Source organism: Drosophila montana, unplaced genomic scaffold, assembly GCF_035044405.1.
Source record: "Drosophila montana isolate Dmon_TW-CO22-7 unplaced genomic scaffold, ASM3504440v1 contig_1624_1, whole genome shotgun sequence".
NCBI lineage: Eukaryota > Metazoa > Arthropoda > Insecta > Diptera > Drosophilidae > Drosophila > Drosophila montana.
In genome coordinates, this window is record NW_026996559.1 from 3,428,650 (window position 1) to 3,456,480 (window position 27,831).

The 27,831-nt window shown below is 39.5% G+C and overlaps 2 protein-coding genes across 2 annotated transcripts in view; both read right to left on the bottom strand.

The window, feature by feature from the left end:
* Positions 1-711: 711 nt before the first annotated feature.
* kairos overlaps positions 712-27,831 on the bottom strand; it is a 51,246-nt gene continuing 24,126 nt past the window's right edge. Inside the window, exons 2-5 of the mRNA XM_064699927.1 lie at positions 5,310-5,375; positions 4,669-5,182; positions 2,573-3,949; positions 712-2,412 (exon numbers count right to left, since the gene is read on the bottom strand). Coding sequence (XP_064555997.1) covers positions 2,662-3,949; positions 4,669-5,182; positions 5,310-5,313 — 1,806 coding nt within the window. The 5' untranslated portion in view covers positions 5,314-5,375 and the 3' untranslated portion in view covers positions 712-2,412; positions 2,573-2,661. The remainder of the gene's footprint in view (positions 2,413-2,572; positions 3,950-4,668; positions 5,183-5,309; positions 5,376-27,831) is intronic.
* Positions 13,125-21,904, bottom strand: LOC135440564 (putative uncharacterized protein DDB_G0283051). Its single transcript, XM_064699811.1, has 3 exons — positions 21,841-21,904; positions 19,001-19,286; positions 13,125-13,245 (listed from the first exon to the last, which is right to left on the bottom strand). The coding sequence occupies exons 1-3, from the start codon at positions 21,902-21,904 to the stop codon at positions 13,125-13,127; spliced, it is 471 nt and encodes a 156-aa protein (XP_064555881.1).

Sequence of the window (27,831 nt, forward strand, 5' to 3'; positions counted from 1 at the left end):
TGCTAGATATATATGTATATATATTTATTTATATTTTGTATTTTTATTTATTTCTTTATTGGGACCAATAACGGTCGCATTGACTTGTAAATAGTTGAAATACCATTCAAATGTATGCATATTACATATACACACATATATATATAAATACGTATTCATAGACATGTATATCTATATAGATATATTGTATGTATATTGAATAAGACTAATATTTAATATATTTGCATATATATTTATGTACATTAAGCATTGAAAGTGAAAGTTAACTTTGGGTTACCGCACAGATTTCGAGTATTATTGAAACACACATTGGAAATCGATATACGTTAATTGGGCACATTGAGATATACATGTAGTACATATATGGTAATATGCAGCATATACATATACGGTCGTATATGGATAAATATATATTTATGTATATTTATTGTAAAAATACGCCACATACAAGAGTAGATAAATATGTATGTGAGTGGAATAGATGCACACGGCTATCGGGATCATCTAGCTTGACAGTTATGTCAACGTTATCGACAGTGCTGTGCAACGTTCAACAACATACAGTGTTAAGCATTCATTTAATAACATTAAGCGAGCAGATTGTGAATTGACATTGACAAATGCCATATAACTACACACATGCACATATATATATATATATATATATATATGTATATATATGTATATTCATGCAAGTATATTGTAGACTTATTAGAATACTTGATTGAAGCATACTTGATTGATTGCAATATTGACTGATTGCTGAATCTTTGCTGCCGAATTGCCATTTTACTTTTTTTTAAAGCTCTCAAATTTATTTTTCCGTTTTTATTTTCCTGCCACATTCCGCACAATTCAATTAGCAAAGTTTTTCACGCAATTTGCTGTCATTACGAAGTTGAACTCAAGTTTGAGTTTGTGTTTGTGTTTTGCGTCACACACATAAACATACACATAAAAGTTTGCACGCATGTACATTTAGTACATGTACGAAAATAATTTGAACATCAATATATAACATAGTTGCATTATTATTATTATAATTAGATGTTAATTAGCATTCAGTTTTTTTTAAGCTCAAATTGCACATATGTAGTTACCACTTAAATCAATTTGTAAGTACATGCAGATTAGTTAAAGTTATTGTTGCACTTACAACATTGCTCGCAAAACGCCCGGGTGGCATTTTCAATAGTGTTGAATACCTTACAAGAAGCTTTATATTATAAGTATTAGTATTATTATTATTAATATTATTATTAATATTATTACATATTATGGAACCTTAAAACCGTCTCCTAATATCTCCTTGCATGGATCAAAGATTCTGCATTGACGAGTTGCACCAATTATGGGCGCAGAAAAAAAAAACTACAACTAAAATCTTAATTGATCCCCAATTGGAGATGCTTTACAAAGTTAACTGCACATTTATATAACATTTATAACCATGATATAATAGATTAATATTTTCTTTTACCTCAACCCACCATATTCGATTGTGTTCGTGCCTTACTTCATATGTATTCATTCCCAGTTGCGTATATATGTATCGGATCTTGTATAGTTTGATATGGGCAACTCAATTTGTACATTACATAATTAGAAGCAGTTGGGAACATTTGCTTCGTATATTCTTAATACTTTATTTATTATTGTATACAAAAAAAATTGTTTATTTATAGCCATTTACTTTATTTATAGTTAGTTGACACATGCATATTGGCTGATGTTCTCAAAAATGATTCCACACCTAAAAAAACTGGTTTGATTTGGGTTTTTTCCTTTTTTCCATTTCTCAATACTGTCTCTTCATCTGCCCTTCATCTTCAATTTGTATTAAATTTAATTTTTTTTTATTATTTCTTTGGTTTATGACGGATAAAAATGTAGATACGCTTTGTATATGTATATATTTAAATAGTTATCGAAATATGTTTGTATGTTTATATGTATTCTGTCCAAAGGTCATATGTAAATATATTGTTTTCGAAATATGTACGTTTTATATGTTTGTATGTCTTTAGGTCACTATTTGTAGGTAATTTGTCATTCGGTTTGCCTTCGCTACCTTTTCCCTGCCCTTCGATAATCACAAAACTCACCTGCAATGTTGCCTTAATATTGTAATCGTTATCGTTATCGTTTCTCTGGTATTGCTACCAACTATCGTTACTACTACCAGTCACCGTTACTATTTACCGTTACTATTTACCGTTACTATTTACCATTACTATTTACCATTACTATTTACCGTTACTATTTACCGTTACTATTACCTTTATTGTTTCAAATTACTATTGTTGTACGTTTTTCCTTTTATTTCGTTTGTTTAGTTTTGTTTTTCATGTGTTTCCTGTGCTTATGATTTCGTTTTATTGTTTTAGTGGTATTAGAGATGCAAGTAGCCCACTGAAAAGGTTTAAGATATATGATAGAAGATAAAATGTATTAGATAATATATAAAAATAATATTCAGAACTACAAAAAAGATAAATACTATTATTATTCTTATATTAGCAATGAAAACTTGATAATAATAATGGAAAATTGCATTTTAAAGACTCCTCACCTTCTATTCTTCTGATCGCCTCTGCCTGCCTCCCATGCCCAATTCTAATCGTCGTCGCTGCCCGTTTACTTGCGTCTCGTACCCCCGATCTATTTGACAAAGAGATCCTTAAGGGTGGCGCACAGAGAGGCATCGCACGTATCTTTGGAATCATCCTCGTCGCCCTTGCTAAACCAGTTGAGCGTGGAGCGCATGGCGCGTCCGGCCTGCGACTGAGCAGAGCTCGCAGCAGACTGACGAGTGCGTCGTGCCCCTCCAGAGCTGGCACTGCTGCTGCTGGCGCCCGAGTCCTTGGGTATAGCCCCCTTGCCGCTGCCACTGGCGTTGCCTGAACGACTGCCAGAAGTGGATGTTGAAGCGCCGGCGGCACTGGTTGCACCACTCATGCTGGCATTGGAGCTCTTACGCAGAAATCCCTCGATGGCCGAGCCCAACATGGTGGCATCCACAATGTTCGCCTTGGTGGCATCTGCCCAGCTCTTCTTCTGCTTGCTGCGTGGCTTTAACTTCGGCTTGCCAGAGTCGCCGGCAAGCGGATCCTTCTTCTGCAGCCGCTCCAGCATATCCTTTGACAGAGCAACGGCACTACTCTTGCTGCGCATGCTCTTCTTACGCGTGAGTGGCGTCTGCCGTTTGCCAAACCAGCCCGATATGGCTGCCGAGCTGTTGTCCTGTGCCTCGGTCACTAGCTGCTTGGCATTGTTCAAAATGGATACGTCAAAGCTGTTGGAGCGTGTCGAGCGGCCTGCGTTCGGATCCAGCAGCAGGCCCGATGACTGCGCGCCACTGGGTGTGGGTGTCGCGCTGGTAGTGCGACCGCGAGCTGCCTGTTGGAACGTATTGCTCAAGAAGGGACTGGTAGCACTGTTCCCAGTTGCCCCCGACGAGCTAGACGAACCGCCATCCGGATCTGGTCTGTACGTATCAATGATCGAGCCGCTGCCCGAACCGGTTATCGAGCCAAATATGCTGGCTATATCCGTCCGGCTGCCCAGCAAACCGAGGCCGCTGCCGGACTTCTTGCGTCGCATCGATGCACGTGCCGATGGCGGCTGCGGCGAGACACTCGGCGGCTGCGGCTGCGGATGCTCCGAGCCACGACGCAAGGTGCCAATGCCACCTACGCCCGGCTGGGGGCACTCTGAATACCGTCGATTGGTATATCGTCTGCCTGGTGCCCCAGCGCCCACCTCATCGACCGTCTGCACCTCGCAAACTTTCTCGTTGCTCGATGTCCAAAGCTTCAAGCGAGCCTTGCGCGACTGCAAATAAATGTCATCCATAATGTCCAGCTGCAAATTGTGTATGCTCCCAATCGGATCTGTCGATGGAGGTCCTGTGTTGCTCTCCCGACGCGAGTTCAATACACGGCTGCTGCTGCAATAATCAAATGGAATGGTCAACAACTGGAACCGAATCCCACCGAGAGCAACAATCGAGGCTAAGGCCTTCCTGATTCGCATTATCAAAATACTTGTCTTATGGAGACCTAAATCACATCAAGGGACTCCTCGACAAGAATCGCTTCCTATGTATTCCAGTAAAGTCCGGCTTAGCTAAGGTTGCCTTCAACAACTGGACTTTTTTGATCATTGGGATCAAACGGAGATCTCTACTTTCCCTGATCCGGAGTTTTATCTATATACCATGCGAAAATAAGTTAAGACCAACAAAAGCTAGATAGTTATAGGAAAGGGAACTTCTCGGAATTTTAGCCTCCTCTTACTAAGTGCCAGGAGTGCAAATACGAAGTGCTCTACAAGCTCCTCTTTCCTTTCATTTCGGCAGTTCTTGAAGGGATATAAAATAATATAAAATATTTATATTCTACTACCAGAGTCATATGCAAAAAGTTACAAGTAACAAGTATTTTACAAAGATATGTGAAGCTAAACGGAAGATTTCAAAAGTTTTTCACCCCAAACCAGGTTTTCCTTTACTGCTCCAGGGTCAAAGGTGGAAAGGGCATGTTTCCTGTTCCCCAAAAACCTTTGCAAACTTTACCTCTGCGCCTTGTTAAGCTTCCCACAGAACATGCGTGTCGCCGAATGGAAAAAGGAAAAACTTCTACCTGGCTCGAAGCCAGGCCGACTTACCCATTGGTTGACGAATATGCGGCGACAGATTCACGCCGAGAGCGTCCAAAAAGTGTGGTGGGCACCTTGGAGATGGTGACGACCGAGTGCCGACGGCCAGATGGAGCTGGGGCCTGTGAGAGTGTTGCCAAAAATGCGGCCTCTTTGGGCGATGGGCCGGAGCCCTCGCCGCCGCGCTCGGAGAGACGACGCACCTGACTGGCGGTGATGCCGTCGGTGACCTGTTGTGAGGGCAGAGAATGCTTGCGGGCCTCGCGCGGATCACGCCATGGCGATAGCAAATACGGATTCACGGGCGAGTCGATGTCCAGACTGGCACGATTCGAGAATGTCTCTGAGCTCTCCGGCTCCAGTTCTTCGGGCAAATTTGATTCCTCGACAACAATAAGCGGCTCCTGCTGAACGCTGTGTACGGCATGCACCTGTGGATGCGGATGTGGATGTGGAAGTCCTGGCCCATGGCCAGCGCCACCGCCGAAGCGTACAAATGGCGAACCACGCAAGCGTAGCGCATCTGTATCAAAAGAGAAACAGTTGCCAAATTAAAGGTGAATCCGTGAATCCCACATGGACGTGCAAAAGTGTGCTGTGATCGTCGTTGTCCTTAGCGTTCTTCTATTTAGTTCAGTTCGCACACTTACCCATTTCTCACAACTGCTCAATTGGTAGCCAGTTGGGAATACGCTCGTCCTGTGTGCGTGTCCTAGCTGCAAATCAAGAGAAAGAAGCCACGCATCAAATAAGTATGTTATACAAATGTGTGCACAAGATTCTGACTTAGTGTGCGTTTGTTTGCGTGTGTGTGTGTGTGCGTGCAGCAGGTTAAATAAAGCCAGCCTGTTCATTATCCTTGCTACAAATTGCAAATGGCAGGAAAATCATGCATCAAAGTAATTAAAGCTTTTGCGACGCCATCAACATAGCCATTGCCGCTATCTTGGGATTTGACATTTTGCTATATCTGCTGCTATATGTTATACAGCTATAGCTGGCTCCCGCTTGCCACAACAACGTCACATAGTGTGTCTCTCTGCGCGTGTGTGTATGCGTGGGCACACACACATTGGCCATAATGAGCATAAAATTATGCGAAAGTTAAAATGAAATTGTGCTGTTACTCAAATACCGCAAGAGTTTGCATTTACGTTGCTCTGCGCCATGGACAACTGTTGGCAATCCGCCCATTTTCATACCTCAGTCAACCGGCTTCCCAGTTGGCTAAACCATCTCAACCCCCCGCTCTTCCCTATGACCACCCGCACACTGTACCTGTACCCACTTATCACCCACAGGAACTTTCGCTTTGACACGAGTTTTCAGCGGCAACGACCATGATGGCAATTTGGGGCATGTCAGTTGGCAGCTGTAACTGGACTCTGTTGTGGATGCCGCAGCAGGTGTAAATATGACAACGCGCTTAAATAATTATAAAGTTTATAGTGTTTTAGGCACTTGAGCGACAGAGTGAGAAAATTCAACAAATTACCTTTTACAACTAACACCAAATTAACGACCTTTGATTTCTGGGAAAATAGAATGGAAAAACTCGAGAAACTAACTTTTAAAAAATTACAAGGATTATGTCAACTGATTGACTGAGTGATTGAGTGACTGATTAAGTAACTGATGGACTGACTGAGTGATAGACTGACTGACTGACTCACTTTCATATTGTCTGATTGACTAAATGTCTGACTGATTGACTGACTAACACCCTGACTGAGTGATTAAGTGACTAACTGACTGACTTATTGACTGATTGATTGGCTAATTGGCTGACTAACTGATGGACTGACTGCTTGATTCATTGACTGACTGAGTGATTGACTGAATAACTGGCTGGTGATAAATACTGTAATTAACTAACTGACTGAGTGATTGACTAAATGTCTTATTGACTGATTGACTGGCTCACTTATTGACTAATTGAGTCACTAAAAGACTGACTGAGTGATTGACAGACTGATTGAATGACTAACTAATTCACTGCCTTATTGACTGATTGATTGGCTTACTAGCTGACTGACTGAGCGATTGACTAACTGGTTCTGATCACAGTCATTATAGGATAGGAAACGATTATACAAAACTTTTTTGTTTGCCATCCAAATCAATGATAACTAATTTCTAAAAATATTTATGGAAAATAGATTTAAGACTTGTTTCGCAACAGCAAATCATCATTGGAAATTAATGAATCGATTTATAAAAACCCACGCTACGGCAAAAAAAAACGGCTGATTGTCACATCCTTTTTTTCATCCGACGGATATGTGAAATACTTTCTAATATCTTTGTGAATAAGTGTTGAGACCAGTCCGAGCAGGCTTTAAATAATGCATGGGAGTGAAATATTTAATTTGAAGCAAACAAATTGCTCCGAGCAAAGCTGGGTAATATCCGCTATATCAATATGTCTAACTAACATCTTATTTATATTTGTTAAGCTGGTAATTTAAATTTAAATTTCAGACCATTTAATTTAATTCAGACCATTTAAATAATAAATGAATCCGAAAAGTGCAAGTCCACTCAAATGACCCAAGGCAATGTGCGCTTGTATGTCATATATAATTTTTAAAATCTCCAGTTGACATCCCCTTGCAGGGTGTTGCTCCTGTCAAGTTATTTAATCTTTAATTAATTAATTGAAGCTCTTATTTTTTTGTCACGATTGACATAACAAACGCACCTACTGTTCTTTGAAAAGTCTGCAACTGGCACAAGAAAGCTTTTACATAATTAAACAGAAACTTTTTAGCAAAGACTTTCGCAATGATTCTATTGCAAATTGTTTGCTTAACGTTCAACTTTTACCACTTTTTCGTCTAAAACTGCAATTTCCAATTTGTTCCATTTAACTGACATACACACGTTCCAGGTGTGGCCAACCAAGTTTTATACCCTTGCTGAAGATATAATAATGTTGTCACGAAATCTGTTACGCACAGAAGAAACATTTGCTAAACAGGGCCGCAAGTCCAACAAATTTTAAGTTCGAGCCGTGGTTTAAGATTCGGCTTGTGAACCTGGCTGCTCACATCTTTTAAGCCTTGCTTTCTCATAAAAAAAAACCCAAAAATATGTGTTGCTAACGTAACAATCGTAACAGATTCAAAGGAATTTGTTTAACATCGGACTAGTTTATCATTTAGCTCCCTGCATTCGTAGGTCGCCCGTCAACTTGTCGCTCAGTCGCGTTTTCATTAGGCTCCTAAATTGTCAATCAACACCAAAGTGTTCGCTTTGTGTAAAAGCTAAACTCAATAAGGGCGTCAATGGAATTGACAAGTGCTGTGGTTGTATGCAAATACGCCCACAACAAATTCACCAGCGACCTTTGGACAACGGCCAATTGACAAGCGGGTCCTGTGGGCTCTATTGTGTGTACCACACCGAATGCATGACTCCATTGTAATTCCATGCGATGCGGTGGTCCATGTGTACACACAAAGGCTTTAATAAACAACTAAGAGGGCTCTAGGCGCGAGTGCCCGACCAGGGGGTACACTTCTCTCCTCTGCTCCACACTATATGGAAAATTTCCTGGCCCAAATATGGCACTAAAATTGCTTTATTATGGAGAAAGATATCGAGTCCTGAGCTGTTAGCGATGTCAGACCGCATGGAACTGGACATAGACACGGACCAAGTCGGCTAAGCTTGTCGTCCTGATCAAGCATATATATATATATATATATATATATATATATTAATCCGGTCGGAGATGCTTTGTTACTGCCTGCTGTATACATTTCCACAAAACCAGTCTACGCTTTTTGACCATTTTCAATGGGCTCCACTGCAAAAAAAAATGTTGGGCAAAATATTTTTGGAGTGGTGTGGGCGGCTGGCGGTTTTTTTTTTGTGGGTCCACTGAATGGCACATCCATTGCTTTGGCCCGGAGGCGCGTGACAGGCCCTCTGATCCTTATTAGATACTAAATGTCGAAAAGTTCCTTGCCCGCTTCAGTGAACTCTGCTTTCCACCACCATTTGCCCAGTTTCCTCGACGAATCAAGCGCCATTTGCATGTGTATTTAGTCGGTTCCGTCGAATAGTATTCCGATTGATTGAGTGAGTGATTGACTCGTTGATGTCAGACAAGCCGATGTGACCGATTGACCGATTGACCGATTGTCAGATGGACAGATTGACGCTGTGTTGACAGATTGACGCAGCTGTGACAGCAGTTGCATGTCCCATGCTGTTCCGTTCCCTGTACCCTGTGCCCACTGAAACTTGCTAAAGCGGGTATGATGGTTTTGTGCAAATGTATGTAAAAAGCAGTAGGAAGCAGGACGACAAACTGAGTCAATCAGATACAGTCCGTCCAACTATCCGTCTGCTTCTCCGTCTTTTGTCCAACATAATCAATCAGTTGGTGTGGGGTTAAGATTCGAGGCTATGCTTAGTAATTTCTGCGAATAGTATAAGATTGTATAACGGTGGATGAGTGCATTCACTAAAGTTTAGCGTAACTTCTAGTCGAGCACACCCGAATCGAGTGCTCTGAGCTGTTCTCCGCTTTGCCCTGTTTTGTTCTTTTCTCTGCTGTTCTCCTTGTGCCTCTGCTTGCGTTTTTGCTGACCTGCTGCATCCTGGTTGACTACCCGTCCGCCCACAGAATTTTATTTAAGCTTTATTTAATGGACTTTGCAAAAAGTTTACAAATCACTTTGACAACCAGTTAAAATGTGAAAGGGAGTAGAAACCACTTCGTATGAATTACCGATAAGTCCTTTATGGGATGGCATTAGCTGTGTGTTCTGCACACAGAAATTAAAACAGAAAGAATGTGTAATGTGGCTGTACTTAAAAAAACTGCTAGAAAACTGCAGTTAACAGGCAGCCGAGCTAATTTATCGAAACAGTTGGGCTCATAAAATCACACTGAACTAAAAATAGTCCAAAGTCCTGCTCCTAGCGGGGAAAAGCCAACTGCAAAAAACCCTACCACTAAATACAGATGCCGACATCAGAAGGGGTCCAATTTGATAATTGGTCGAATTAAGCTCGGACTAACCTCGACTAGTTCTTTTAATTTGTTAGGGACAGGACTTTTAAGCAGACTATATCTTCTGTCACCAAGCGTAAGACACTTCCTTCTTCTTCGTCATCTCTGCAGCTGCGGCAAAACTCGTTGTGTGTGGCTTTAAGTCTCGGAGCATGTATTTATATTATCCAGTGGCCTGTTAGATAGGGCCTTACTTTATATAGGACCTAGTTTGTCGTGCCATGCGATAGCATGGTGTATTCTGCCTATAACTTTGAAATGTGTTTAAAGAAGGAGCTAAGCAGTTGCCAAGGGCACCCATCTTTATCTGGAAGAAGGGTTTCAGTACTGCCTAGTCCAGCTAACTAACTCCGTTATGCAGTTATCCGTGGTGGCCAGGCACTCAGATGTTTTACTGCTTAGCCATCTCGCGTAAAGATTAGTGGCAGTTAACAACGTAGTTGTCGCCGCTTCTACAGATTTGGTTATTACTGCTGGCGACTCACTTTAAACATGTACTGATTTTAAAACAGTCTGAGGACTTCATTGAAGTCAAGTACTGCGACCAGGGAGATGCTGCTATGATCTGGCAGCCTAAATTATGATCGAAAATTGAGCTGCGTGGAGTAAACACTCGGCTATATAGTTTGGATGTCGGTGTAAAAAGCCCTGACTATGGAATGGCCTGGAATGTTGCAAGCCCAGTCATCTTTCGAGAAATGTGTGTATCAATGAATGCAGCAATCAGTTTTCGCCGGAAAAATGCTGTTGTGCTTCAGAATGGACGAGTGCTCTTTGTGATTTTATTTCCCGTGGTCAAAGTCTCTGCAGCGAATCGCTGCCAGCGTGGCCAGTTATTTGCTATAATGTTCTAGAGATTGGATGCATACTGCACAAAGCTCCTGTGATACTTAGCTTTGACATTCCGTATGCTCTATTTAACTGCTAGGGCAAACTAATTCAAACGAAACTAGGAACACGTAACTTAACTTTATGGCTGTTATACATCTGTAGAGGACAATCGTTGTCTTTTTACACTATTTCTGAGTGTTTAGACTCCTATTCAGTTGCAAGTCTCAAGTATTTCTTGTATTTTCTTGTGAAAAGAACAAGTTTCTTTTTTGCAGTATTGACCCCTAGACCGCACTTAGCAGTTCAGTTGGCCAATTGCATTGGTTTTCCTGTCATCGGGCCCCACAGCGTCCGAAGATATTTCCGTGAAGATGATGGCAACTACGTCCGCATAGGCAGCTACCTGCCAGAATAAACATCTCTTTCCGACCCACTTTTTATATTGCATAGTGGGTTATTTACATAATGAAATAAAAATGAATTTCTGTTGGAATGTTCAACGATTCTAAGCAGTTGCCAAGAACAATATCTCTTGAATTTATTAAAGGCCATGCACACATTGTTTTGCCCTTTGCCATTTACAATTCAATTTGAGACACTTTTGTTGACTTTTAGCCCAAAAATAGAGCCGGAATTCACTTTTTATTCATTGAGTGTTTCAATTAAATTATCTACTTAATTACCCGGCAGCTCTTCCGCAGAATTTATAGTTCCCAGTAGTGAGCAGCAATAGACATGTACCCAAATACTTTCAATATTTTATATTTTATGGCACAATTGAATCAGTGGAAATACTTTGATGTGATTTGGCAAACAAAATTCGTAATAAAGCTACAGCTCTTGGCTCCAAGCTACTAAATATTGTACTTCACATGTATCCATAAAAATTCAGTCTTTAAAGACAAAATCACTATAGAGTAGGATCGTTTCTAAAGGAGTCATAAAGGATTTTTGTTTATAATTATTTTGTGCTGCAAACAATATTTAAAGAAAACGTAGCTAATTGTCTGACATTTCCCGGAATATAATTCAAACTTATGCAGTTCGAGTTCAAAGGAAAACGAGATCCAAGATTTCAAACTGGAAGTTAATTAAACTGGAAGCAACAGCAAGAGTTGGAATTTTGAAAACTTTTGATATTTAAGGTATGTGTCTCACATATGCTCAATTGTTAATTAACTCAAAGAAAAAGGTTAGAATTGTGGAATTCCACATTGGTATTTATTAAATAGATAATACCCTGAACCCTCTTCTACCAACACCAAATTCAGAGCACGCGACGCGTTTGCTTCGTTTGCTTCAGCAGTAATACAAATAAATGTGCAAAAAATAAACTGATTCCTCGGTAGGTCTCGGACTCGTAACTGACTGCACTATTTGCAAACGCCTCTACTCAACAGCCACACCAAGAAACGAGTCTTAATGAGAAACGGATTAAAATAGCAGCACAGAAAACAATACAATCGCAATTGCAATGCTGTTGATCGAGTTCAAAGAAGACGCGCATGAATGTGTGTGTGTGTACATCTATACAGAAATACTTGCAATTTGCGCTAGCTGCAAGCACGAGGCCAGCCAAAACACATTTTCTTTAATAACTTTTGTGTTTCTTGACCAATCTTGATGAAAATTTCAGCAGTAGATCTTATTGTACTATAAAATTCAAATTTCATTAAAATTGTGCCTTAAGCTGGTGGGCAATACAAGTTGGAGTTTTTACTTGATTTATAGCTATGTGGTGATAGCGGGGTGGTGGCGACAGCTATAAAATGAAAGATGCTTGATATATATATACTATTCTAGAAGCCACATGTCAACTTAATTGACTCTAGCTCTTGAAACTTAGAGATTTGCAAAAAAACACGATTTCGATATCGATTTTGATCGATTACTTGGAAACGTACTGCGCAGGCACTAGGAGGACCTACGGTCCAAATTTCAAGTCTCTAGCTCTTATAGGTTCTGATATCCTTGCGTTCATACATACGGACGGACGGACGGACGGACGGACGGACAGACAGACAGACGGATATGGCTAGATCGACTCGATTGCTGATGCTGATCAGGAATATATATTCTTTATGGGGTCGGAGATGTTTCCTTCTGCCTGTTACATACATTTGCACAAATACATTATACCCTTATTATCCATTTTTAATGGGTTCATGGTATACAAATCTAAGACCAGTTATCAACATTTATCAAGCTGATGTCATGCGTGCATCACCAAAAATAACGCCCACACATGCCTACATGCCCACACACACGCACCCACAGCCACACCCACACAGCCACATGCATAGAAAGTCAGTTAAGGTCTTTCCGTTTCGCAATTTCGCATAGCCATGACAATTGAAATGCCGGAAAAATTTGGTTCGACCACAGAGTCTGTGAGAGTCAGCATGGTTTTTTGGTACGTTGGGGACAACAAAAACTTTCAAGTACATCCAGCTTTTAAGTCATCGTTAACTGGGTTTTCTGGCTATCAGGTGGTCACAGTCACTCTGGCTCTGGCTCTGCGGCTGCTGCTAGTTTCGGGTTGAGCAATTTTCTCGACAATTTGCCAAACAGGCTGCAGCTTTGTTGAGGTAGAAAAAAAAGTAATCACTCACGGATACATGTATATATGTTGTCCAATAGATATCACCTGCTGTTGCTGCTGCTGCTGGTGCTCGCCCAGATCATTGTGCACAGAAATTCTGTTTGTTTCGCTCTTCTGCATTTTGCACCTGCGAAAATATTTTACTAATTTCAAAATCCTCGAGCGTGTGAGGCTGCTGTGTTAGTGGGCGTTGTTGTCGATGGAGTCACTAAGCTCACCTAATTGCGGCTTTCCCCACTGACTATGGCATGCAGTTGGGAGTTGGAGCAACCGCATCAACAACTCTATAGTATTTAGCAACAGCCAGCCCTTGCCATGCAACCGCAAACCCCCCTCACATACACACACACTCTCCCTATGCCCTCTGCATGCACAATCCTCTTGAAAAACACTCGACAGCAACAAGCATGACAGCTTTAATGAGAGCACACGCCTACACAGATACAGACACACGCATAGACAGCTTTTGGTCGTGTTCATTATAATGCTGCTGTCGACGGGCCTCGGCCAAAGCAAATGCAACTAGCCGTCTTAAGACGGCTAACGGAGCCGACCCTAATTCTCTGATTTTCGCAAAGAAACTTTAAGCCGATTATATCTATATAAAGGTAGACTTACGCATATGAGTGTGGCTTTTGAACCATTTTAGAGCCGATTTTAAATTAGGTAAATGTCTTTAGCATCAGCCTCAAAGCTTCAGCACATTGCATTTAATAAGCCCATGTATTTACTGCCTGCACCCAATGAAAATGGGTAAATGTATATTCAGTCCTTCCTCTTTCTTAGTTTCTATAAATATCGATTCCAGACATATTGCTTAGAGCATAACTCAAACATTATATGAGCTAGATGCACCACACTTGCCATGTGAGTTCTCGTTTAGTATACACAGATTAAGAACAATTAATTACAATCATTTGAATTATTTCCCGAGAAAAAAATAATAGTTTTAAAAGATTGCGCTTTGTTATATACGCTTGCCATACTTAAGCACCAACAATTTAAGATAGATCGGACTGTAAACATCGAAGTGAGTCAAGAATGCATTTACTATACATAGTGTAAGGCATAGCAAAACAGAAGCACAGCCGCATCATGAGGTGCGCATATTCAACGATTTTTTTTTAAATTCTCTAGGTAGATTGAATTTTGGCAGGTGCCTGAAAAATGAGTAGACAAATCGTGTCCAAAATTTGAAGCAAAAAACTTAAGCCGGGCAAGGCCGAGAAATACGAGATAGTGTATGCCAAAAAAAAAATTAAGCTAAAATGCTTCTCACGGTAGTTTTGCGCTGGGCTGAGGGTATATCCCAGTGGGTAACTTCCGGCTGAAGCACTCTTGTTTGTTTTTTAATCGGCTTATGTCATAACCCATGAGAATTTAATTGTCAGAGGTAAGGCTGTAAAAACATTTACTTTTAATAACTTTTACATATTTCAAGTATTTTTAGCAAGCTTTGTAGTATATTATAGCCAAATTTCAGTTATTCACACATTCAAACCTTGATGTGTCAGGTATTTTCAGAATTAAAATGAAACAATTTTAATTTAAGCCGACAATTGTCAGTTGTAGTGAATGTTTCTGCACGCCAAATTGGGCTCTATCCAAATATGATGCCCCACAAATATGGTTAGATAAATGCAAAGGTTGGGTCGAAAGTAATTGATACTTTGGTTCTGGGTCTACCTCAAAAGCTTTTTTCTTTGTAAATAAATAGTTTTGAAGCAAACCAAAATTCAGAATTGTGCGTATAATAATAAAGAATATTTTAATTTGTGTAATGCACAAATCACATGATAAGTTCAGGCTTATATATAATCAGATGAAAGCTTTAGATCTTTTAAAATCAATTATATCCTTTACTCATACATATTTGCCCACTTAAATTAAACTACCGGCTACTAGTTTGTTGGGGTTATAGCTTTGAGAGGCTAACCCTAGAGTCAATGGCAAAGTCTGCTGTTGATAGAATCGGTCCCACAGCGAGTACGAAGCTGTAGACGGTATCGAGGAGTACCTTCACCTTCTAGACAACTGGGCTAAAAGGTGCAATATTAAAATAAACAGCTCCAAATGCACAAAAGTCAGCTTCACCCTCAGGAAAATTGTGCCTCCAGCTGTGCAGCTCTGCGGCGACACCGTCCCACAGAGGAATCAAGTTAAATATCTAGGATTGCTCTTCGACCAGCGACTAACTTTCAGACTCCACATCACATCAGGGGTTAATAATTGCCGAACCAACATCGCCAGCCTATATTGGCTACTGAACAAGAAGAGCAAGCTTTTTCTCAACAATAAGCGCACAGTGTACTTGCAGATTATTGCCCCCGTATGGATGTACGGCATTCCGATCTGGGGAATTGCTGCCAAGTCTCAACGTAAGACAGTGCAAGTCATGCAAAATAAAGCATTACGCCCAATCACGGATTGTCCATGGTATTTCAGGAGAAAAATTGACTGTTGGTTCACAGCAATCGCTTAGCCAGATCCCTGGCTACAGCTACACCTATCCGGCGGCTCAAAAGGCGCCACTTTGGCCTTCTTCCACGAGGGAGTCGTCCAGGAGGTCATCATTACGACTTCTTATGGATCTCCTTATTCTTAATACTGTTTTTTATACAAACCTGGCGATACCAATCTTGATTCGAAGCGCATTTTAAAACACTCTTGAGTTCTGATTGGCACTTGTTAAAATAAAACAATACAAAAAAAATATAGATAGAATCGGACGGTTCTTAAATTAGCTGTACAGACAAACTGTTCACTTTTTGTGCTTATACCTTGTTATGGTAGTTTAGAGTGGAGACTTTTAGCTCACTTTGGTGAACAAGTTCATTAGTTCATTTCAAAGTTGTAAGCTAAATCGTTCATTAAGGTTTACTCGTTCAGTTACTCATGAACGTTATACTGCGTACTCGTTCATTGTGCTGTTATGCAGTCTGTCATAAGCGAATCATTTTCATCAGTGAACGGCTCATAAATAATAATAAATCTTAATTAATTATTTATTTATTTATTTCAAATTTGTTTCTTTATTTCATATATGAATGGTGTAACTCCTTTAATACCAATTTAATAGAATTATTAAAACTTTGTTTATGTAATAAATTTGAACTTCAACATTTGATTATTTCAATCGCAATGATTTAATTAATTCATAGGCTCGATAGAATCATTAACTATGCAACTTGAATGGGACAGCTAGAACAGAAAAAAGTAAGCCATTCATTTTTTGTGCGTTTGGTCCCACATCGAATTCGTTTTTGTTGGGGTCCATAACACGCTCACTTCATCAGGGAGAATTGGAAAGCCATACGCTTTGTGTGATAGAACGGCATCGCTGAACTTCGTTTCGCCCGCACTACAGGCAGCTGCTTTGGCTACCTCTCAGTGCTCTCTCATTTCTCTTTTTGAACATCTAAAACCCCGAATAAGTCAGCAAAATCAATCGACTGAAGAACAGAACGATTGAATAAAACGACTGATTTGGTTCACTTATCACGTAATAAGTTCAGTAGTTCATTTGAAAGATTCGCTCAGTCGAACTTGGTCTGAACTAAACGATAGACAACTCTATTGTGCATGCACCACGAGCCAGCCAGCTTCGAATTTAGTTTACTCTAAAGCAGGTCACTAAAAAAATTTTATCACATTTATTATTTGATTTGAAAGCAACTGCTGTGGCAAGGACACGAACAATGGCAATGGCAATGGCAATGACAGTGGCTTGCTGCTGGCCCTGGCATTGAGCTGCATTCCAGAACTGACCAGAATCGGATTGGAAGTGGCTTTTACAGCACGCGCTCTCACGTTGCATTTGATAAACAAAGCCAAAGAAAGCCAGCTGCAGACCTCTGCAACCGTTGAGTTCATTGCAATTTTTTTCTGTTTTTTTTTTTCGGTTGCACAACAATGTTATCTGGGCATGCCCACGCGCCTAGAAGGGCACACAAGCCCAATCTTCTATGCAGTAGCAGTCTGCATTACATTTGCATTTTATGCTTTTGGTGAGTTGCATTGTTTTCTCGCGTAATACAAAGCAACCACAATTTATAACTGGGAACAAAAAGTTGCTGTAAATAGTTGCAACTGTGTGTTATTTGATTTAAAGGTGTTTGTGTGTGTGTGGGGGTGTGGGTGTGGGTGTGTGGCAGCACTAATACATTAGCGCGGCAAGCGGAAACGGATATGTCACACATTTGCTGCTGTTGGCAACAATGTTCCGAGGCCTCACTGGAGACGGCGTTGATGGCGTCAGGGGCGAAGGAAGCCGCTGGCAGGAAGCGAAGCGAAAATAGCAATCAAAACTTAACTGAATTGCAGCACATGGCAGAGCAGCATCAACTAACCAACCAACATGCATACACACACCCACACGCAACACACCTTCAAAGTTGGTTTGCCGTTGAACGAATTAACAAGTAAATGCATTTGACACAGGCAGCAACAGGAACTGCAGCAGCAGCAGCACCAGCAGCAGCAGCAGCAGAAACTGGCTATAAATAAAGAGGAAAAAAAAAATATAGCTAAAAGTTATACAGGTCGGAGAAGAAGCTCAAATGCTCTTGCCCATGAATTTTGAGCACGTGTAAAAGATGCCTCTATCGACTTTATGTTTCACTTCTTATATTGCAAATGCTTAGAAATTATTGTAAAATAAATCTCGCACATATGTATATAAGCAACAAACGAGTCCAGTTCTCAATTTACTTTATCTCGAAATATATTTATTTATAAATTTCGTGCTAAACTTCGTTTCCCATCAAGTATTTTTTGTTTTTCTTTTTTTCAAAAGACTTCCTATGAGTTGTCTGCATGCAAGGTAATTGGCAAAATAAACCAAAATATATATTTAAGTTGTCATCAAAATAATTTGTATTCTCCTATTCATTACATGCGGAAGCAATTGCAGCCTTCACCGTTGTAACTTCTATTTCTTTCAATTAATCACCAAACAAATGAATGGAAATCAGCTGTTTTACCTAAAAAATGCTATCGATTAGGAACCAAAATGATTCGAGAAAGATGCGAATCGATTGGGACTCACTCGAAAAAAAATCAGATTTTGCTGTTCAAACCTTAAATATAGATAATATATTGTCAAAAAGTTTATAAAAGCGGAAGAGAATGTGACCCATAAATATGATACTATTTTACATAAAGTCATTTATCTATTGTATATTCTATATCGAGTGAAGGGAATACCACAATTAGTTTATCAAGTTAAGAGAAATGTAGAAATATAAGATCGTCAAGAAATACCACAATTAGATTGTATATCGAGGTAAGAGAAATGAAAATACATAAGATCGCAATTAGATTGTATATCACAATAAGATTGCATATCGAGCTAAGAGAGATATAGAAATATAAAATGGCAAGGGAATACCACAATTAGATTGCATATAGAGTTTAAAGAAGAGTAGAAATATAAGATCGTAAGGGGATAGGAAAATTTTTAAAAATATATAGAGTGCTGAACCAATGTTATTTTAACAGATGCACACATGCCATTTCATTAATTGGCAAGTTGCTACTATTACTGGAATAGCCAGCGGAAAACTCATCAAATTACACCATTGCCATGCACTTCGATAGCATAAGCATTTTGCAGAGTCATCAATCTGAGTCACGTCTATGGCAAGCCAGTTGCATGCATTTGGCCAGGCCCCAGTGCAAAATTGTAGTACTCCAAACTGCCATTCACTGTCCCATCTCGTTCTCTTTTCCGGCAGCCATTCTATCCCTATCTCTATCGCTCACTATGCTTCTATATTAGACGCAGTGGAGGGACTTGCTGGCCAGGCCCTGACTCTGGCTTTGAATCGTTAACAGCCACCCCCAAACCCAAACAGAGCCAACCCGAACAGATCAGAACATACAAATTCGCTGCCATTGAGTTGACGTCGGCATTGACATTGGTGTTGGTATTGGTATTGGTATTGGTATTGGTATTGGTATTGGTATTAGTATTGGTATTGGTATTGGTATTGGTATTGGTATTGGGATAGGTATTGGCATTGGTATTGGTATTGGTATTGGTATTGGTATTGGTATTGGTATTGGTATTGGTATTGGGATAGGTATTGGCATTGGTATTGGTATTGGTATTGGTATTGGTATTGGTATTGGTATTGGTATTGGTTCGCCTTCTCTGGCCCACGGAAGCTGCATTCAATTGAATCAAATTGAATTCAATTGAATTCGCATGTTGTTCATTGAATTTAGCAGATTATGGCTAAAAATAATTTTAATTTCACAGAAGCCGTGTCGAGTTCCAAGCCGAACCGAAGCGAATTAAACCGAACTAAACGGAACTGAACTGAACCGCATCAAGAAGAGAAGAAGAGAGCATAAGCCTGTCAGAGCTGTCCATCATTTGGCTGGCATTCACATTTGTCGTGGCATTTTTCAGCTCTATCCTTTTGTTAATTAAACCTGGCTGGTAATTAAAAATTCAGCTGCTGGCATACGCATGGTCAACCGGTTTGTTCACAGGTTTTGTCGCTGGTACCACTAGCACCGTCGACACCACTGTGTAAGCCGCTTAAACGCCAAACAATGCGGGCTGCGGACTGCCTGACAGTGCCATAGTTGGTGACCGCCTTTCGGGCTTATTCAGTGCTCCATTGTCTGGCCCAATGCCAGGCAACGCTGCGTATGTGCAATGCTGCGTATACGCATTTAGCAGTTCGCATTTCGCATTTCGCATTTAACATTTGGCATTTGGACATCCCGCTGCCTCTGTCTCTGGCTCTGCCTCTGGCTCCTGTCCTTTTCCTTGATGATGCTCGTCATTAGCCTACACATACTAGTCGCATGCATGAATTGCGATTTGACAGCACTTTTGGATGCTCAATGCCTTTATGGCATTATATCACTGAATATTATATTTCAGTTTTAATTAAAGTCGCTTTGCCAACTTTTCTTTCCTTTTTTTTTTTGATCAATCAATTACATGCGCCACACACATGCCATCAACGTGCGTGGGCTTCACATGCGTGTGAGTGGGCTGAACGTAGTCGTGGGGGTTTGGGTCGGCATGAACATGAGCGTAGATGTGCTCCAAGCTGCATGTTGCAAGCGTCGCAACCACATTATTATATCCTCTCTTAATATAGAAAAAATAATAATATATATACACTTGTGTGTACACAAAGAACACATGAGATTGAATGTCAGCTTTTGATGCTTCTGCGAAGCCATAAACCAGCTGATGAACAGCCTTCTCTCCATTAAAGCAGATCAATTTAAGCAACTGTCGGTACAATTTATTTTTGCAATACTACGCATAATAAGCCAGCTATGAAATGCATGTCAGCATGGCTTATACAAATAGTAATAATAGTTCAAAATAATAATAATAAATTGTAATATAATAAATTAGGAGCCCACATGTTTATTTATGCCACTTTATAGCTATTTTCTCAGATCCCAAAGGGGTTGCCATCTTCCGACCTCCTTCCGATTAAGGACATGCTTATATCTCTTGAGCTCCTTTGCAAAAGTTGCCTGGCTTAATTTGTTAGCATTTTTCAGAGCTTATAAAAGGTAGACAGCAATCTTTAGAGTTTTTGGAAAGGATGTGCTTAAAAATCTCTCAAGAAAACCAACGGCGACAAAGAGAGATTAAGTTTACCAACCGATTCAATTGTCAATTTTAACAATTTAATTTATATAAAATACACTCCAAATCGAGTCATTAATTAATTAAATAAAACAAAAACTATAAAAAATTTGAAAAGAATTTATAGAAAGTTGGCAGCATTGTGAGCGGATGGCTTAGGGGACAGCTTAGACTACCCAATTCCACCTAGAGAATCAATATTCTCTTTTTGCTAGACATTGGCTTTATTTGATATATTTTCTGCATCAGTTTTTGTTGACTTGACAAAATGCTGAAAGCTTAAGCCCAACCAAACTAAATTTTCGTATCAGCAAGAATTGGATTGGGTTTGGAATTTGCTTGACAGAGAATTCTGTATCAGCCGCATATACCCCACTTTTTGGATAACAATTCCCACTCCCCCCCCCCCCCCCCCCACGGAATTTGTATTTTAAAATGCAAATTTCGCTCTCGCTTATGTGTGCGTGTGTTTGGGATTATTTTCTCAATTGAACACATTTCGCAATATATATCCGAGGTTTTTACTTTGTAAACAGTGTATTAAAATGTTAATAGCAAATAGTATTTTTTACCTACCGCATTGTTATTTGATTTTGCGAATATTTCATGTTGTGTGCGTAATGTGCGGCTCATCAAAATTAATTAACCAAATAAAAGCAAGTGCAAATAGCGGACGTAATAAAATGTTAATGATATTTATCAAGATGAAAAAACAATAAATGGATGAAAGAAAAAACAACAATAAATGCAGAAATGCGAATGCATAAATAAATAATAAATTGTAATGAAATAATTTTGCATGTTCATTAAATTCAAATGCCCAGCTAAATGCATAATTTATCAATTAATTGTCGTCAATAAACAAAGTAGTATTTATTATTTATTGGTGTATGGTCTTTGCGTCAAATTACAAGCATTGTTCAATGCATAAATATGACATATGACATTGTAATTAATTATAATTAATCAGCAGCCTCTGCTGCCCTTATCCGGCCGCCGCTGCAGCATCACCTGAGCAGCAATACTGAAAATTGGCAAGATGAATTTCTAAATAACCAACTTCCTACGTCTGTAGCACGTTGCAAGCCGCAACACTTCCGCCGGCTGTGGTGTGCTGCGGATGTGGCTGCTTCTTGGCCTTGGCGCAGTGCTCTCGCATCGCCGGTTAGAATTCTGACTGCTTTCATTTAATTAAAAATGTATTACGTCCCCTTGAGCGGGCAACCAGTGCTTGTTGTTACCCCCTCTCTCTCTCGCTCCCTCTCTCTCTCTCTCTCGCTTACACTCTCTTACGCTTCTACACACAGCGCCTTGATTGACATTTAGACATTTAGAGTGAAAGCTGCAAAAAATCAACATTATTTTGTTCTGTTTGCTCCGTAGCAAGCGCAAAAGCAAAACAAATACATAATAATAGAAATTTGCTAACCCAACACCAGAACCAGCACACACGCACACACACACACGCACACTACAACACCCCATGGGTTATAGCCCACTCCCATTTTGGATGGTGAAAGGGGCAAGCGCATGTGTACATACGAGTACAAATGTGAAAGTTGATTTTGTGTACTTCCGCAAAACGTTTTCATCACACATTCGCCTGGTCTCTCTTTCACAAATCGATTGAACAATTTATGAATCAGTTTTCATTTGTTGAATTTTAAACTTGAATCTTTTGATTCCACTCAAATCGACAAGAGGTGCGTATTAAATCATGGCTGTAAGCCTGGCTAAAATTGGAGCTGGTACGGTAAACAGTTCGAACCAACTCGCCTTTGGCTAGCAGGCCGGGTATTCCACATCGTTAAATCCAAGATTTGGTATTTTATATATTACTAAAATATCTGAGGTAAAATATAATTCTTAATTTATTATTGCCCGTTAGTTAGATAAATACGATAGTTGGGATTAACGGTATCTATGACTGGGTCTGCCTTAAAAGTTTTCTGTTTTGAACTAAGCCTTCTTTAGAAAGCAAATCATTTTTTGGTTAAGGTTCATATCAATAGATGAGAATTCCGGCCACGAACCAGTTCGGTTCAAGCCCGGATTGCAGCCTTGTATGTACTAGCATGAGCCCATCCGATATGGTCTTAAAGTATATAAGAGTCAGCTATAAAATAACATATAGATCGAAAGCCAGCTATATTTCTGTGAGCTTGAGTTAACTAGACTGCAAATTCAACAAAGTTTTTAGCGAAAATACGTTGAAAGGATTTATCAATTTGAAGTTTTCTTTGCAAAAATGATTTGAATTGCAATATTTTTTTTTATTGAATTCTTTTTAACGTTTTACGAAGTTTGGCAAGGAGAAAGCATTTTCCAAGCCGGCGTACAAAAATGTGAGAGCATAAAATAAATTTGTTGAATATTACAGCAGTGCTAGTGCCTAGAATTGGCTTCGAGGCCCTCGATGTGCCCCAGCTCTGCTGGATGACCAACAGATGCCCTGACGCATAACGTTTCTCAAACTTTCTATACAATTCCTCAAACGCTGTATTTGTATGCAATAAGCTCAAAGATTTATGGCAAAATGCAAACAAATAAAGCCAAGAATGAAATGAAAATGGCTTTGGTTCCTCAATTGAGCAAAAGTTTAAAGATGCGACCGCAGCTGATTCAGTTTTATTTGTGCAATCGCAATCATTATTATTAAATTTTGAAAGAATTCCAGTTTCGCCAATCCCATTAATAAGAAATGACAGCCAGAAGCCATAAACTAAGTTGGCAATCATTTGGGAGCTGCCCCCGATCCGGCTTGGGGCAACAAGAAAAGTTTATTTTCCACATGCCTCAAATATTTTCCAAATTAATCTTTCGCCGTTGCAAACACGATATGCTGCACAAAGAACGCCCCCAACACTGTGGCCCAGACACATTAGCTTAAGCAGCTTCCCAGGCGCTAGGCAAATGCCAAATGTTACACCCGCTAAATGAACGAGCTTCTCACTGGCTCCGACCATAATGGTCCGCAACATGCATTTCATATACTAGATTTGCCCGCAACTCTGTCCAAAGTAAATGTCGTGACCCCTCAAAAGTATCTGGAAGTATACGAATATTATAGCAGAGAGTTCTAGGAATATTTCGTTATATTTGCACAAGCTATCAAAATAAGTTACCTCTTTAACAAGATAGTAGAATATTTTAAGTACTTTAAAATTACAAAAACTACAAAATATGAATATAAACGAAATTTCTTCAACCCATCCATTTTTTTAAATACCTATAGCTCTGCTCGAGCTAAGATTCGATGCCTTTTTGTGCAGCCCCAATCTATAGGGAGATATTTCAGATAAAGCCATTTACCAAACTTATCTAGATAAAAGTGAATCATATAGAACATTAGAATATGTGAAATTTTAACATGTTTTTGTATAAGCGGTATATATTTGCCATAATCTCTCTAGCATCAAGCTAAGATTACTTTTAACCAATCTTACTGGAGTAAGAATGTGTAATCTGCAACACGCATCTATTTTGGTATATATTTTTTAATCTGTACATATCTAAAACTGTTGTATAAAAGTTGCTTCTTCATAAAAATTCTCTTGAGACGAGTTTCGCACTTTTCGCATCAAACAAAAATGTATATTTAATTATAGCCTTTATATATAAATTTCACGCTTAGATTATAAGTGTTATAATCTTATATAGTTTCATTTCTGGCAATATCTTTTTTCCCCTCTCTCACTATCTAAACATAGCAAATTCAGAATTTCACGCTTATATTATAAGTGTTATAATCTTTTATAATTTCCCTTCTTCTTGCAATATGCTTTTCTTTCCCTCCCACTCACTTTAAATATAGCCTTTCTATGCAATTCTCATGAATTCATGTAAGGCATACAGAACATTATATAATACTCTCTCTTGCAATTTCATTTTTCCTCTCTTCCCCTTTCTCTTTAAAATTGTATACCTCTTTCTTTTTCCTGTTCTTAAGCTAACTCGCTCTTTACTCTATTTGGTCATCTACTAATGTGTACGTGAATTGTTGAGCAAGTACACATTTAGATATGAATTTTCCCTTATTTATATATAAATAAGAATATGTGTTTCTTGAGGCGATTAAGACTTCCACACTGTCTATCTGCTAGCATAATATATTTAGATAGAGTAAAGTCTCACTTGTTTCTTATTAAATTTTGCGATACAACAAAGTGAAGCGTGAGCTGTTTTTAGTTTATTCTGCTCCTTGCGGTACATACGGATAATAGTAATTTAATGTAAAGTATAAGCAAAGCAATTAAGGCTTCATTTATGATGAAAAGTGCTTAACTGCGTGTGAATGCCGAGAAGTGTACCGAGTATGAAAAGATTATTAAACTATTTTTTGTTGTAATTCAACTTGATTTCATGAATTTACTCAAAGGAACTTTCAAATAACACTATTTATAGAAATGTAACCATGTGATTTAATAAACTCAACTTGTCATTGCATATTTGATTCACAAAAAATGTGATTTAATTTGATTTATGTTCACGCTTCTATGAAGCTGATATATTATGTATTTGTATGTCCGAATCTTAATGCAATGATTTCAATTTCAAGCTCATCGTTTTATGACTCAAGTAGACGGTCCTTCAGTGGGTAAATTGCCTCAATTCTCAATGTCCACAATCAGTTTCATCAGCTTGGTAAGCCAAAGCCCGAAACAAAAGTCCAATACAGACCAATTTCTTTGGGTCCTCTCGGTCAGTCTCAGTCTCTCTCTCTCTCTCTCTCTCTCTCTCTTTTCCATCTCGCTCTGTCTCTCGCTCGTTTGCACTCACAAGGAGTAGCACTTGTCGCAAGGCAAGCACTTGAATTGCAAAATGAAACATTATGATGACAGTTGAAAGGAAAAGCAGAGTAAAATTAAAATTGAGAGCGCATATTGTGAATAATAATAAATTGCTGAACGGACGAGCGCACGCACCAGCCCCACACACACACGCACACACACGCACACACATACAATTATATAAATATAAAATAAATATAAACATATATTAATTTATTTATTATGCTGCGCAATAAAGTTTATGACCCAGCAACTGAATCTCAGTCCCGCCCCTCATCCTCAATGGTTGGATGGCATGTGTATTGGGCGCTGTTCGAAAACTAAAATCGATTTCCGCTTGACAAATAACTTAAGTGGCCGTTTTGTATATCAGCTCACGAACTTATGAACGGACTCGCTCATGAGATTGGCCAAACTCCATACATAACTATGTGTGGGCCAATTTCATGCATGCAGACAGACAGACGAAATTCGAGTGAGAGTAACAGAGAGGGAGGAAGAGAGAGAGAGTGTGAGGGTGAGTGAGAGTGAGAAAGCGAGTTGGGGATGCGTTGCATGCTTTCAAAAATATTCCACACGATTAATTTTTTGCGATCCATTAAAAAGATTTACTCAAATTGACAGAATCATCGAGTGCTGATGCCAGGCATCGCGACGTCGTTGTCCCCGAACCTGGCCCTGAGCGCATAAAAAATGTTATCCCCAGAGGCGTGTCAGCATGCTCCACACACACACACACACTCACACACACCCACACACACACCCCTCTCCACCACTCTTTTTGCCTGGTTTGCTGCACACACAAGTGTCTCAATTTGCATGCGATAAGCTGCGAGGAGGCGGGGCAGGCTAATGCCTCTTTGGCGTGTGAATGGTTGGGCGGCTGGGCGACTGGGCGTGCTCCATTAAATGCATGTACATAATCATAAATATACACTCATTATCAGATTAGCGCGCGATATTCACCCCACAGCTGTTGCTGCTGCAACAACAAAAATAACAAACTGCAGGGCACACAAATTGAAATTTTGAAACAGAATTTATGCGAATTGCTTACCCGTGTGCTTAGAAGCTACTAAGTGGGGTATATATGCAGCTGACAAATATCAAAATGCATTCTTCAAATCACAAAAACTCTAACAACATCCAATCCAATCCAGAGTTAAGCAGCAAGAGCTTTAAGTTTTCTAATTGAACTCTTATATTGATTTTAAAAGTTATTTGGAAAACTCTTCACAATTACCTTTTGGAAGGCCTTGAAGCCCCTCGAAATGTTTAAGTTTTATTCAATTAGAAAATAATCTCAATACTAGCGAAACACAATTCTGTGGAATATCTTCCAGATTGATATGCGAAATACGCTTGATTTTTTCATATAGAGCAGTCAGCGTGGAATATATGCTCTCATTCGGAGAGACGGAAGGACAAAAAAAGCATAAAGTTAATATACGCCTGTTTTCTCTGTGAACAGCTTAAAAATGTTCTACTATAATGAATACCAAAGGAAACCAAAACCAAGCTAACAAACCCCTTAACAAAAGGATTCTTTTCATTAAAAAAATCTGAGAACACGCTGCGTCGGTTACAGCCGATTGCAACTTTCTGTATTGCTTATATAATTATAAAGCTTATTATTATTTTGCATTTTTTATAGATTAATGTACTTATAAGTGCCTACTAAAAAGGCGACTGTATAAATGACACTATACCTAACCCCAGAGTGCGCACAAAGACTGTTTCACACTAAAGCACCCACACACACAAAGATAGAGACAGAGAGAGAGAGAGAGAGAGACACTCACACAGAGACACCCACACACATAACACACAATGAGGCTTTTACCCTTTTACTCGTTTGCCACTTCACTCGCGCCGCATTTGTATAAAATGTAAATTGAGTTAATGGTAATAAAGTGTCTATTATGTAAGCAGCACACGCACACACACACAGGCACACACACATAGACGCACACACCCACTCATATACATATGCATTTTTGTAAACGTTTGTATTAAGTGATTTCGAATTAGAGCCAAGTAACTGAGGACAGTCGCCCAGTGCCCGGTTGCAACCCCTTTGTCATGCCCTTATCGTATAGTTGAATGTTGATTTTTTTTATGGATCTTAATTATGCGCATATATCGAAAAATTTGGCATGGTAAATGGCATAACGAGCGGCATGGAAATGTGAATGTAATAGAATCAGATAGCAAAGGACAGAAATGACATGGGGGCACGGCAACCGGAAGGGGTTGCAAATTGGCGTTGGCCCATGGGGTTGGGTACTTATGGCAT

What these genes read in the sequence shown, in the direction of transcription:
- LOC135440564 (XM_064699811.1), bottom strand. Translation starts at nt 21,904, where the DNA reads ATGCGAGAGCACTGCGCCAAGGCCAAGAAGCAGCCACATCCGCAGCAC. An exon ending in GCACACCACAGCCGGCGGAA is followed by an intron (nt 19,287 to 21,840) that starts GTGTTGCGGCTT and finishes AATTGAATGCAG; the next exon opens with CTTCCGTGGGCCAGAGAAGG. An exon ending in AACTCAATGGCAGCGAATTT is followed by an intron (nt 13,246 to 19,000) that starts GTATGTTCTGAT and finishes ATATTTTCGCAG; the next exon opens with GTGCAAAATGCAGAAGAGCG.